Here is a 14294-nt window from a genome sequence, read left to right on the forward strand (position 1 = left end):
GATATAGAAAAATCACGATCAGAAGCTAAAAGGATTCTATCTCATGTTCCCAAAATGCCGGTCTCTCTCATTCTTGGTATCTATTGCCTGAAAAAGCAATTTCACAGTTCTGATCCCAAACTTGTGGTTTTTTTTTTTTTGAAAGCTTGACATTACATTTTCAGTTTGTCCTGTGCTGCTTCCTGTCATATTCGGATAATATACAACTCTGGCTGCTCCATGGAATGTATTTTCTGAACTAACTTCAAGGAGAAAGACAGGAGAACTGGATGGTGTCTCTTTAAATGGGAAACGTGTATCCAATGTTATCATGTTCCCTCCAAGCTGATCCTGAAAAGGCCTTAAGGCATACACTGGGTACCAGTGGTGGGTTTCAAAGAGGTTTACCCCCAGTACGGTGGGTGTGGCTTGATGGGCACGCTTTGTGCGCACGCAGACACTTTGCACATGCGCGCACCAAACATGCACTTTGTGCATGCGCAGAGGCTTTTCTACTCACCTACTGTAATCCCTGTAGCTTCAACAGCTGATGTGCAGCAATCTGCTGTACCGCGCAGAGTAGCTGTATTTCCAGAGTAGGGAATAAAGGTCAGTATGGGAACCCGGGTGGATGGGCAGGAGGGCCCAACATCAGCTCATCAAAGAGAACTGGTTCAGTCTCAGCCGATCCTTGGTGCTATCGGTACACTAGGACCAGGCTGAACCGGTAGAATAGCACCACTGCTGGGTACCCAGGAACAGGGACACAGGGAGTTGATCTGGTGGTTGGTCACTGCATCATAATCAAAGCTGTACCTTCCATTCATACATAGCTATCATGCTCATATATAAAAGAGCTTTGATTACAGTACCAGAATAACAGAATTGGAATGGGCCTTGGAGGTCTTTCTTTTTTCTTTTTTTTCGTTTATTTATACATTTTTCTTTTACATGCACAAGTGCTTTGTGAACAGTATACTGTCTGGGTCAATTTGCTTACGCATAATCATATTTATCTATTTTCTAATCTCTACCTCTATTGTCAAGCCATGGATAAAACAAGTTCCATGTTAGAAAATATTCTGTATCTTCTTTATCCTTTATCTTTAATGTCAACCTATCCATTTCTGCACAAGCTTGATTTTTTTAAAAATTACACTCTCTGCTGTAGGTATTTCCTCATTTTTTCCAGTGCTATGCAAATATAACTCTTGCTGCTGTCAAGACATGCAATATTAAGTATATATTCCCTTTATCACACTTTTCTGGTTACTACGCCTAACAAAAACATTTCTGGCTTATGATCAATATGTTGCTTTAACATTTTTTCTAACCACGTGTGCATTTTCGTCCATTTTTTTTTGCCTTTGCACATGTCCACCACATGTGATAATATGTGCCTTGTGTCTGATTGCATTTCCAACATTTTGCAGACATGTTTTGGAGCATCTTTGCTAACCTCGCAGTTGGCAGGTGGGGTTTTGGAGGTCTTGTAGTCCAACCCTCTGCTCAAGGAGGAAACCCTCTACCATTTCAGACAAATGGTTGCCCAATTTCTTCTTCAAAACCTCCAGTGATGGAGCACCCATATACATCATCACACACCCCAATTTTGTACTAGTTTCAAGTACTCATCATAACATTATAATTCATATTATAAGATTCTTCTTGCCTTCAGCAGAAGCTAGACGAATGGGATTAGCAAGAAGGAATGTAATGTTATATGACTACATTTCAGACAGGCAGTTCTTGCCACACATGGGCTATTTTCAAAGTTATCCCCTCAGCTAGCATTATTGTCAAATCATGCGTCCCAACCGGGCCGTTTTTATTTTTGACAGCTCTCCAACATAAAATTTCAATACAGAATATTTTTCACTACATTAAGAAAAATACAAATAAACTAATTGCCTAAACGTCAGCCATATGTTTTTGGTTGACGAATGAAAATAAGCAACAGCTGCATGTTTTGTGCCCGAAGGCAGATATTGACCTAGTTAATGTTTATAGAAAGATAAATTAAAAGATGCTCTGATCATGAACCGGATGGACTGTTGAATTTGGTCAGCCTTCAGAATTTCAAGAAATCATTGAAGTGTGTGTTGATACAAATGGCAATGACGTGTTCAAATATTAAAGGTGGCGCCTGCCAAATAAAATATCAATCTCTATCTTTGAAATTGTCATGCCCATGTTGGAATCTGATTCTGAGGGGGAGGTCAAGCCGCTGACAGGGAGTGGGAGTGTGGCTCTGGTGGCTGTGGAAGAAACTGGGGAAGGGCAAAGTCCAGCTGGGCATTCAGAGGAATACCCAGGGCCACTCCCTCTTTATCCTAGGGCATGCAGGGAGGAACGGAGAAGGGAGCAATGTGAGTTATGTGGGTTACGGAAGAGAAAAGGGCCCTGATTCCCTACATTAGCTGCAGCTGGGAAAACAGGATTTAAAAAGGGTGTTTGCGCACATTACCTTGCTGGAAGCAAAGCGTGAATTATCTTTGTTTGTCAAGTCTTATCTGGGTTCTGGTGTCCTCCCAACTGTGTGTGTGTTTCAATATCTTTTGAAGTCTGCAATTCCTTATCCTGGCCTGTCCCATTAATTGCTGCAGCGTAGTTTGTGTTGGCTTTTATTTATAATTTATATATACTTTGGGTTTGGACTGAATTTCTTCCCTTGAAAAACTGTTCATGGGAGAGTCTTTTTTCTCCAGCCGAAGGTAACTGGACATTGGGGGCAAAGTTGGAGGTATTAAAGGGACTTTACCTACTTGTGTGACCTTGTTGCTTTTGTGCCACACCCCAGGTCATCACAGAAATACAGAAGAACTCAGAGAAGGTTCTTTAAAAAAAAAACTGTGATTTTTCAAAAGACCATTCCTAAATTCTTCAGTATGAGAATGAGAAAGAATGCATTAGAGCAGGGGTGTCAAACTAACGGCCCGTGGGCCAGATGCATCCCACAGGGTGCTTAAATCTAGCCCATTGGGCCAGCCTGGAAATATCAAAGGACCAACCCACGGTGCCTCTGCTAGTGAAAATGGAGTACAAAGGGGCCCCCACACCCCGTTTTGGCCAGCAGGGTTCTGTAAGAGGCATTTGCCCCATTTCTTCCATCCCCAGCTGGCCTATAGGAGAACCAATGCTGATCTGGCCCTTGAAGAACTCCAGTCTAACACCCTTGTATTACAGAAATACATTCCACTGACAGACAGGATTGACTGTTGCTTTATGGAGCCCAAATTTACTATTTCAAAAATTTTGCACTAGGAACTCCACTTCAAGATGGAGATGTAGGGCTTGGACAGCTAGGTCTTCCTGAGCAAGAAGTCTCATTCAGTTAACTTGCTCAATGAACCTCATATTATTGGAGGAGTGGGCAATTCACTTTCCCAAGTGGCCATGTGAGAAACTGGGACTGTTAAGGTCCGCTACCATTGCCACTACCACCACTACAATCCTGCCGCCACCACCCCACCACCGCATGCCAGACAGGGACAGCCAAAGGACCAGACACAGCCCGTGATGCATCAAATGCTTAGGTCTGCATTAGAAGGAGGAATAACTTTGGTGGCTTAAAGCATTTTGGAAGCAGGAGGGCTGAAATAGGGGATGGAGCAGAGGTGTTATTCAGCAGGTTCTGACCAGTTCTGGAGAACTGGTAGCAGAAATTTTGAGTAGTTCGGAGAACCAGCAAATACCACCTCTGACTGCCCCTGCCCCCATCTATTCTCTGCCTCCCGAGTCCCAGTTGATTGGCTGGGTCTTCTTTTGTTGCCCTGCACAGGAGAACGGAGCTGGAAAGGAGGTTAGTAGGGTGGGGAGGGAATGGGATTTTGCAGCAACCTTCCCCCAGGAGTGCAGAGGGAATGGGGATTTTACAGTATCCTTCCCCTAGAGTGGGGTGGGAATGGAGATTTTATGATATCCTTCCCCTGCCATGCCCAGCTAGCCATGCCCACCAAGCCACGCCATGCCCACCAAGCCACACCCATAGAACCGGTAGTAAACTAGGTGGAGGAATGATATAAAGTAAACAAAAAATTGGATATATCTATAGGCATTCCCTTTGTTTTTTAAAGGAGAGGAATTTGGGATATTGATTGATTCAGGGAAGACTATTGTTAACAGAAGTATTTTCTTACATCACTTACTTCAAAATGACAGCAAACCAGCCCCTCTATTTTAAGTAACTAACCTCAGAAGTGGTTCCAGAAACCACAAAAAAAGGAGGCTTGGGGTTAGATGTAGCTCTATAGGGCCCCATTTTGCTCACCTATGTCTTACTGCCATCGTCTGATTCCTTACCAAACAATGTAATGAAAATGTATATATTTAGTTGCTGGGTCCCTTGACCACCACTGTTGTGCATTTGTTCACTTCTCTTTGGGGAGAAAGAGAGAACAGGAGACTAAGCTCCTGGCCCAATCTGGTGGGAAATCTTTTGTATACATTATGGAGATGGTTTTTCAGCCATTGTCTACAGCAGAGGCCCCCAACCCTGGTCTGTGGACTGGCACCAGACCAGAAACTGGGCCATGCAAACAAGCAAAGCCCCATCCACGGGATGCAGGCAGCATGCAAAACCACACCTTCTCTAGTCTGTGGGAAAACCTCTCTCCACGGAACCGGTCCCTGGTGCCCAAAAAAGTTGGGGGCCGCTAGTCTATAGAACATTATTCCAACCAACAATTCCAAATGAGGCGCATTTGTGGATTTATCTTCACCAAGAGAGAATGTCTTACATAAGCCGTGGGATGTCGCTGACAGGCACAGTGCCATCTTGGGTTTCACTTTCTCCGTCCTCTTCCTCCTCTTCACTGCTTTCGGACTCCTCACTGGAAGAGGAATAATCGGTAACTTTCTTTAAAGGCCGGTTGGTTTCCTCAATCCGCAGCTCCCGCAGTTCTTTTGCTAAAGCAGTCAGATCCTGCACGAGAAGGGGAAAATGCAGAAAAACGACGTGAATTTTCACCTGAACTACTGAAGGGGTGGAATGAGGATTAGGAAACGCGATAGCCAGCTGATATAGAAGGCAACATTATGGAATGTATAGAGTTTGTTGTACTAAACCCTGGCTTTATACTCACTGAAAACCAAACAGCAAACTGCTAACATATGGGTTACACATAAACATGTGTTTATAGCCTTCTATGAACATGTTCAAGACTAGGGGAGGGGGAAATTGAACATTATGTCATGCAATTGACACAAATAAATTTGTATCATCTGCATGACAATGTCATGACACACACAAGCTCATTATGATAAGATTTAGCATACCTAAATCTATTGATAGCTATAGCAGTTACAAGAATGCAGTCGCCATCACAGTAAACTGGGAACAATGCTATCTCAGAAGGTTATTGATTCCAGACGTACAATTTGGATGATCCAAAATCTGCATGTCTTCCACTTAAAACACATTTAAGTGGAATGGAAGTGCATGAGGTCAACCATGACCAAATAGCACAGACTTCAGATTATGCTAACTGAACTAATTTTGGCTATTACGTTTTCCATGTGGACCTCTTTATATCCATTTCTCTAGAAATTCAGTGCAATGTATCAAATGGATTCCTTATCTATGATTGTCACTAATAATGTGCAATATATGTAAAGCTCACATAATCATTTGAATCATGCATAACGATGTACAAAAGATATAGGCAGGGTGCATTTTACAATATGTGCATGTGAGTGCAAGTGAAGTGCATGTATGCATATGCAAAACTGGCCATGAATCATAATGCTAGAACCTAAATTACCAGACACAAAGTATTTTTCATTTAACACAACATTTAAGGTTCCCCATTTATATCTTAATAGTGTTGTTCGAGGCAAAAAGTTGTAAGAACTGTAAAGAGATATTTATTGTAATCTTACATGCTTTCATGACCACACAAAGGAAAGCAGTAGGGTAAAAAATAAAAAGCACAATAACTTTAATTAAATGAGTTAGAAGATAATGCATTAAGCAAGCACAAGATGATCAAAACAATTGCAATCAACTCTCTTACAATATTAAGACTAAGGAACCTATTAGCAAATTTGCTCAGATATAAAAGATTAGGGAAAAAGAAACTGAAAAAAATTCAAGTTTCTATACTGTTGGTTGGTTTGTTCCTCTAGCTATATTTGCATTTTCCTGCATCATATAATTATTTTTTGTGTAAAATGTCTTGGAATGTCTCTTAAAAATAAAAATAAACAGTCCTTTGCAACCTGATAGGAGAAACTGAGAATTAAAAAAAAACCCCTAACAATCCAGGCTCAGTGAAGTTCTCTTTGATAGTTCTGCACTCAGCTTGCTTGATTATGTCAAGCCCAGTGATGGGATTCAATTTTTTTTACTACGGGTTCTGTGGGCGTGGCTTGGTGGGCGTGGCAGGGGAAGGAAAATCTCCAGCCAGAGGTGGGGTTCTCTGAACTACTCAAAATTTCCACTACCGGTTCTCCAGAACTGGACAGAATCTGCTGAATACCACTTCTGATCAAGTCTATAGCGATTGTGTAAGGAAATCAAAGAGTGAAGTGTCATCTTCCCTCTACTCATCAAGTCTAATACTATTCAGGTTAAATTGTGAGCCTTTCTAGTCATTTTGTAAAATGTTATGAACAAAATCTATCTTGAGCATATTGAACTTTATGGGCAGACTGATATAGAAATAGAACAATGAACTAACGGGAGAAGTTTCAATCAACCAAATACCTGGTTTTCATTTGCTTAAACTACAGTGTCTACTGTTTTGAAATACTGCAGAAATTATAAATGTAAAGTTACCCAAATTCCCCATTCCATATTAGAGGAAGCCATCTTTGCAACTTTTAAGACATTACAAAATCAGAAGTCTCAAAATATAAATAAAAGCCAACTGAAGTTTTACTTCATGAAGCTAACAAGTCAAACTTTGCAATGCTATCAAATTCAACACATAACAATGCCAGGAAACAGAAAACTAAACTAACATCATTTCAAGAGGATTCCACCCAGATTAACTCAAAACAGTTTGTTAAAACAAAAATTATCCTAAAGTTACAACACATTAGCATAGCATTGCTATGCGACATTATTTGTCCCGCTTTAAAAGCATGGCTCTTTAATTCATTAGTGTGAGGATGAGACTATTGGTGATTACTGATTTATTATCCCAATGCAAAAATATTGTGAATCCTACCCACAAGGAATTCTCAACGGTTTTAGTTTGTCTGATGTTTTATGAGGGGAGATTGAAGTATAAAAGACAGTTGTTCAAGAAAAGGTCAGCAGTGGGGCATTTTATAGAATTTTTCTGAAGATCTGACATTAGTGACAAATTTTGAGCCGGCAATTGCTCTACTTCATTTTCAAAAAATCGAGACTTTTATTATTATTATTTTTTAAAATGGAGAGCTTCAGTATCTTGAAACTCATACCCCAAGTATCACATTTTCAAAGGTGCATTTTAATTATATTTGTTGCTTCACCATCCAACAAAGTGACCTAACCAAGTCATGATGATGTAACTAATGTTAACAATCAGTTTGTCCAATTTTTTGTAACTTGAAGTAGCAAGAAACCTACTGCTGTGTATTAGAGAAAATTATTTTTGACAAAAAGAAGGGCTAGAGGTGACATGATAGCAGTGTCCCAATATTTCAGGTGCTGCCACAAAGAAGAGGGAGTCAAGCTATTCTCCAAAGCATCTGAAGGCAGGACAAGAAGCAATGGGTGGAAGGAGAGAAGCAACCTAGAACTAAGGAGACATTTCCTGACAGTTCGAACAATTAACCAGTGGAACAACTTGCCTCCAGAAGTTGTAAATGCTCCAACACTCGAAGTTTTTAAGAAGAGATTGGATAACCATTTGTCTGAAATGCTGTAGGGTTTTCTGCCTAAGCATGGGGTTGGACTAGAAGATCTCCAAGGTCCCTTCCAACTCTGTTATTTCTGTATTCTATATGTTTTTTCTTAGTTATGACAAACAAGTAAGATAAAATTTGTGATTACAACATAATTAGGAGTTGTGAATACCTACTCCCACAAAATTCTCAAATCTAAAAGTTGGAGGAGCAAATCTTATGGATGGTGCCTTGAAATATATAGGAAAGGTATGCTCAATCAAATAACGGACAGCAGGAGTAAACACCATCACCATCAAGCCAATATTAACAGTTTAAGGACTAGAATCATAGATGAATGTGTGACACTCTTCTTTCTACTCTCTAGAACAGGGTCTCCAACCTTGGCAACTTTAAGCCTGGAGGACTTCAACTCCCAGAAAACTTTGCTGGCTGGGGAATTCTGGGAGTTGAAGTCCTCCAGGCTTAAAGTTGCCAAGGTTGGAGACCCTTGCTCCAGAAGATGAATACAGTTTTTACACCCCATTATATTCTTTTTTATGTAATTAAAGAAAATAACAACTATGGCTTCTACTACCAACAAACATAATTAATTTCTGGCCTAATCTAAGCAAATATTTTCATTACTAACAAATTCGTTGGTTTTAAATGCTTCGGTCAACCCCCCCCACCCACCCCCCGAAAACAAGCCCAATTAAGATTTGGGCAGCATGAATATTTTTCTAATATACCTTTCAAAGTCCAGTAATGAATGACTCATTCATTCTGACTGGATTGTTTCCAATTACCTGCAGCAACACATCATATTACTTTTAAATTAGTCTGCTCACCATCATCCAACTAGAGAATTAAATAGTAAAAAAATTGGCTTATACATTCTCAACTGCAACCCCTATTATAATTTGGATATCAAACTAGAGCTTCATAATTACTGCTCACAAATCATTCAAGCAAGAGAAAGGGGCCCCCAACTGGGCCTAAATGTTTCGTTTCTTAGATTTCTAGGTTTCCAATCACACATGAAAACAACAGTTTTAATCCACAGGGTGTTACAGATACACTGGTGTTCAATGTAGCATGTCTCAGAGCAGCTTTACATGGTTGAAAGAGTTGCGAATGGCCTTTCTATAATTTCAGAATGTAGGAAGATGATACTTCTGGGAATGAACATTTTAACCTGTGTAAAAAAAAACCCTATAATAAAGGTACCAATCATCTTTGATGTAATAGCTGTTTGGTAAAGGTCCTGACATATTTTCCTAAATCGGTTTCAATCTGGGATTTATGAACATACTTCCTGGCCTCTGACCAGTTGTCTTCTCTTTCTTCAGTTTAGCTATCCTAATTTGGAGGGACATATAATTTGGAATGTTATATTTATATTTACAAAGAAACAAAGAGTATGACTAGCTGATGAGAGCTAAATAGGTTGAAATAGATCTATACTAGCCTCCCTTTATTTCTGTCGGTAAATATAAATTTAACACAAAAAAATAGTTTGTTGCAAAAGTGACTGCCTGCGAAGGCTCTTGGATTGGGAATGAAAAGCAAAAGAAGCAGCAGTATGCTCCGTCCCATATTTGGGTAGACCAGGTTGCCCTGATAAAAATTACTTATAGTTTGGAATGTGTGGAAAAAGGAATTGTGAGAATTAGATCCAGGCAATGCCAAAAGCAAATACCCCACACTACGGAACTGGAACAACTGATGTAATGATGCCGTCTAGATAGAGTACATGAGTAGCATAGATCTTTATTCTCTGAATTTTTAGGGAAGTCAAATTTGGAGACTTTCTATAGTTCTTTTTTTTTTATATGATGGTAAGCCTGTGAAATGTAGGCTTTCTAACTCCAAATGATAGAATGTTGTGGTTCGCTGGCAGCCTGTGCAGACAGCAGCAGAACTGGACAGTGGGGAAGAATGGGGACCAGAGCGGGAATCTGGGGAGGACTTGGACTAGGGTCCTGCATCCTATGCAGAGATGTGGCCAGGACCATCTGGGAGTGATGTACTGGCTCTGGAGCGTCCAGAGTCTGGCAGCAGCGAGGCAGAGGAACAAAGGGAGCATGTTCCCAGTGCACGTGTGCGCAGAGTTGCTAGAAGGCAAGAGCAGCTGAGACAAAAGGGGTGACTCAGGAATAAGGCTTGGAGGTGATTGCCCCCTCCCCTAAGGTTTAAAGTAGGTGCAAAGGTACAGAAACCTTTGCAGGAAGCAAAATTATTTGCTCTGTTCAGATTAAACCTTGAAGCTCTATGTGGACTTTTTACTTTGGTTGTTTTTTTTACAGTTAATTTGGCACTTTAGTTGTTGGCAGCAATTCAAAGGAGATAAAGGTGGGTGCTTATCTCAAGGGACATTACGGCTGGGAATGAACATAATTCCCAGCGTTGAAATAAAACAAGAATTATTTGGACTAAGCGTGTGCTTAATTACGGTCTCAGGAAGCCTTGGTCAGAACATTGGGAATAGCATTTACTGGGTTTTTTAAAAATTGGAGTGTCTTTAATACCCAAAACACATGAGCAGCTACACATCACTTCTGTCTGGGTTGGGGAATTCTCTATTCAGCAACCATGGCATAAAATAATGAACAGGTTTCTTTGTTCTCACTCATGCTTCTTTACATAATGAATATATAAATTTTAGTTTGTGTAACTAGCAAAAGCACATATTCAAGCAGGGAAGATACCTAGATACCTGCATGGCAGCTCTGATTCAGCTCATGAGCTTTAAATAGACCCCATGATGCAACCAGAATATCCATGGTGACATTTCCCTTTATTCTCATGTGGATTTGAAGCCTTTACCACATGATCTTAAAATGGTGAGTTTGAAACCTAAAAATCTAGATCTACATGTAACTTTTACCTGTTACACAAATGCCCAAAAGGATCAGGAGAAAGTGCAATTTCCATATTTCAGTAAATACCTGAGATAATAGACAACATTTTAATCAGAATTGACTTTTCTATTTTGGGGGAGGAAAATCTAGCAATATGGGTTTATTTAGGTTCCTACTATCATTATAACTCTAATATGCCACAATCTTATCTGAGTGGGTTAAATACATCATGATGGAAGACAACTTAAATAAAAGTTTTACATGTCACACTTACACCTATTTTTCCTTTTAGAGAGAGTGTTTCTCTAGTTATATTAAGATCTTTCCTCTGGAATTACAATTAGCAAGAGCCCATTTTGTGAGATGTTAGCAAACAAGGAAGTAGGGTTTACTTTAAGCATAACTTTATGCAAGGGCATGACAAACCAAGAATAGACACTGCTATAAACCTTCTCTATTGCTTTATTATAGACTTGAGGGTAATGGTGAATTAATTAGCACCAGAAGGAAAAAAAAGATCAGGATAGGAAAAGATGTCTTTAAATTTAATAAATAAATAATAACATGTCAGAAAAACCAGGTCAGTTAGAAATAAAACAAAAATTGTTAAGTCAGTGTAGGGAGAAAAATAAAATGTCAGAAAAATCAGGAAGTAAGTTAGAAACAAACTAAAAATGATTAAGGGCAAAAAGAGAAAAACACAATAACAAAGTAATTTCTTCTACACCCTATTCCAATTTAGAAATACAAAATGTCAAAAAGCAAAATCAAGCTGGTATGAAATGGCATAGTCAGCTTGTTACAGGCCTTTGTGAAATCTCATAGCAAAAACAATGGTAGTTTAGATTAGCCACAGGGCAGAGGATATTTAATTAAATTCCTTCTTGTCTACTTCTTTCGGTTAGGAATCAAGGCACTGAGCTGAATCTCCCTGCTTCATCTTGTGTTGAACCAAGCCAGAATTTCTCGAAAGATTCCCCCAAATAAAAACAAGTGCAGATACAACAAACGATTAGAAACTACATTGACAACTGTCCGTACAGGTAGTCCTCAACTTACAACAGGTCATTTAGTAACCATTCAAAGTAACAATGGCACTGAAATGTGACTTATGACTGTTTTTCACACCGATGCAGCATCCCCGTGGTCAGGTGATCAAAATTCCAACACTTGGCAACTGACTCATATTTATGACCCTTGCAGGGTCCCAGAGTCATGTGATCCTCCTTTTGTGACCTTCTGACAAGCAAAGTCAAAGGGGAAACCAGATTCACTTAACAACCGTGTTACTAGCTTAAGAGCTGCAGTGATTCACTTAACCAACGGGGCAAGAAAAGTCGTAAAATGGGGAAAAAAGCCCCTTAACTAATTTCTCACTTAGCAACATAATTTTTGGGCTCAATTGAGGTAATAAGTTGAGGACCACCTGTACTACAGTACCTTACAAATACTTGAAGTATACTTTAAGTATGATGTTAGATACTTATTTCTTCTCCCCCCCCACCCCCAAATTGTACAAAATTTGTGGAGAGATGATTCATCAAATAAAAAAAAAAAAGCAGCAATATAAGACCCTTGGTGACACAGTGGTTAGAGTGCAGTACTGCAGGCTACTTCTGCTGACTATCAGCTGCCTGCAATTTGGCAGATTGAATCTCACCAGGCTCAAGGTTAACTCTGCCTTCCATCCTTCCGAGGTGGGTAAAATGAGGATCCAGATTGTTGGGGACAAGATGCTGACTCTGCAAAGTGCTTAGAGAAGGCTGGAAAGCACTATAAAGCATATATCAGTCTAAGTGCTATTGCTACTGCTACATACTACTCATACATGACAGATGCCTAGCACAAAAGATAAATGGGACTCACAGCAGGTCGACTTGGCCGGGTCATCTCCTTGCTTTCTTCCTGCTTTACCTTGGCTGGTTCATGTGGGAGTATGGGCGATCCTTCAAGCTTGGCATTTCCTGGGCAAAGAAGAAACCCAGTACAAAAAAGGATTCAAGACCAAATCAGGGAGGAAGTCTGAGGCAGTGGGAGAAAGTCTGCCTCATAAAATCCCATTCTCTTGGGTGTTGACTGTAATCTTTTTTGAGCCTAGATCTCAAAGCGTACATGCTGGTCTGAGAGAAATCCCCATTTCTTTTCGTTCTCACACCATTGGCATTTTGGTACTGGTTACATCTGCTTAAGATAAGTTTCTCCAAAACCTGGAGAAACCTTTTCAGGAAGCTTGGCTTAGTTAAACTTGTATCTGAGCCATACCACTTCAAATGAAAAGTTGGCATTGATACCAACTATGAGTTGGAACGTAGTGCAATTTTGGAATCACCCCGTCAGGATATAAAGTTTGATGCTATGCTATGGCCTCAGACTAATCTGGGTACCTCCAGATGTATGGTCTTCAATTGTTCCCAGCTTTCACCATTGCTTTAATTCACTCATTTGGAAGACACCCAGGTGGGGTGGTGGTTTGGGGATTTATTTGGTTGAGGATTCTTTCATCTGCCAAGGACTTCTTCAGTTCTCTGATGTAGAAAGAGGCGATAGCAAACTGCCTTAGTGGCATCCATTTTCTTCAGCATTCAAACATATATCGTCCTTCACTCAGGAACTGACAACTTTTTGTGCCCCAAGCTAAATGTAATGAGATTTTAGAGATCTCATCACATCTTTTCCCCATAAACTTGAGATCCTGTGGAATGCTAACTAAATTTTGAGAGGCCAGAATGGTTTAGACTTGGAAAGAAGCCTGGCACCTGTGGGAATTCTGAGCTGATCATGGGTGCTAAACTGTAAGGTTGTTCACTTCTTTGTGTCTTAGCATGATGTGTGAACCCAATAGCTTAATACTCTTAGCAAACCAAGGAGATACTGCTTGTCCAATAATCATGGCTAAAATATCCTGGCTTAATGTTTCATAGCAAGGCAGACATTCAAAACACAAACAGTGTTTAGGACACAGGGAGAAATGAAAATTCTTTCTAGCATTATAGGTGGTCACAGATGATAATCCAATGAATTACGAGTATTTCAAGCAGCAAAAAATGAAAATAGAAGAGGACAAACTGTAGGCATGAGAATGGGCTGAAATCTCACCTCTGGCTCGGTTCCGCTCACTGGAACCAGCTTGGGATCCAGGCTGAGAGCCGCCCTGTGAACTGGGCTGTGAACTGGGGGTGCTGGAGCTGGAAGAACTGCCACTGCTTGTCCTCTGTATCAGATTTTCTATTATGGGCTCCGTTCTCCGCAGGTCTGGGTTACTAGAAAGAGGAAAGAAAAGAGGATGTTGTACCTACTTATTTGTATTCCACCTTTATTATTTGTTTATAAATAACTCAAGGTAGTAAACATACTTAATACTGTTCCCATTTTCCCAACAACAACTGCAATCCTGTGACATGAGTTGGGATGAGAGAGAGTGACTTGTCCAGTCACCCAGCCAGTTTTCATGCCTAAGACAGGGCTAGAACTCACAATCTTCTGATTTCTACATTGGTGCCTTATCAACTAGACCAGACTGACTCTCGTTTATCTATTCATCTATTTCATGAATACTTTAGAAAGATTCCTGTGAATTAGTAAGGTGGGAGAGAACCCTTTGATGCTTATTTTGGTCAACGTTGCAAATTTTCATTG

The 14294-nt window shown here is 40.1% G+C and overlaps 1 protein-coding gene across 7 annotated transcripts in view; it reads right to left on the reverse strand.

The window, feature by feature from the left end:
* The window catches only part of TNIK (TRAF2 and NCK interacting kinase), a 311530-nt gene that overhangs the window by 30887 nt on the left and 266349 nt on the right, over positions 1-14294 (reverse strand). For all 7 annotated transcript variants that reach the window (XM_026705758.2, XM_087933454.1, XM_087933457.1 and 4 more), the window contains 3 exons: positions 13755-13918; positions 12525-12622; positions 4719-4903 (listed from right to left, as the gene is read on the reverse strand). In XM_026705758.2, the coding sequence (XP_026561543.1) occupies positions 4719-4903; positions 12525-12622; positions 13755-13918 (447 nt within the window). The remainder of the gene's footprint in view (positions 1-4718; positions 4904-12524; positions 12623-13754; positions 13919-14294) is intronic.

Source organism: Pseudonaja textilis, chromosome 4, assembly GCF_049901715.1.
Source record: "Pseudonaja textilis isolate UNSWEBS1 chromosome 4, rPseTex1.2, whole genome shotgun sequence".
Lineage (NCBI taxonomy): Eukaryota > Metazoa > Chordata > Lepidosauria > Squamata > Elapidae > Pseudonaja > Pseudonaja textilis.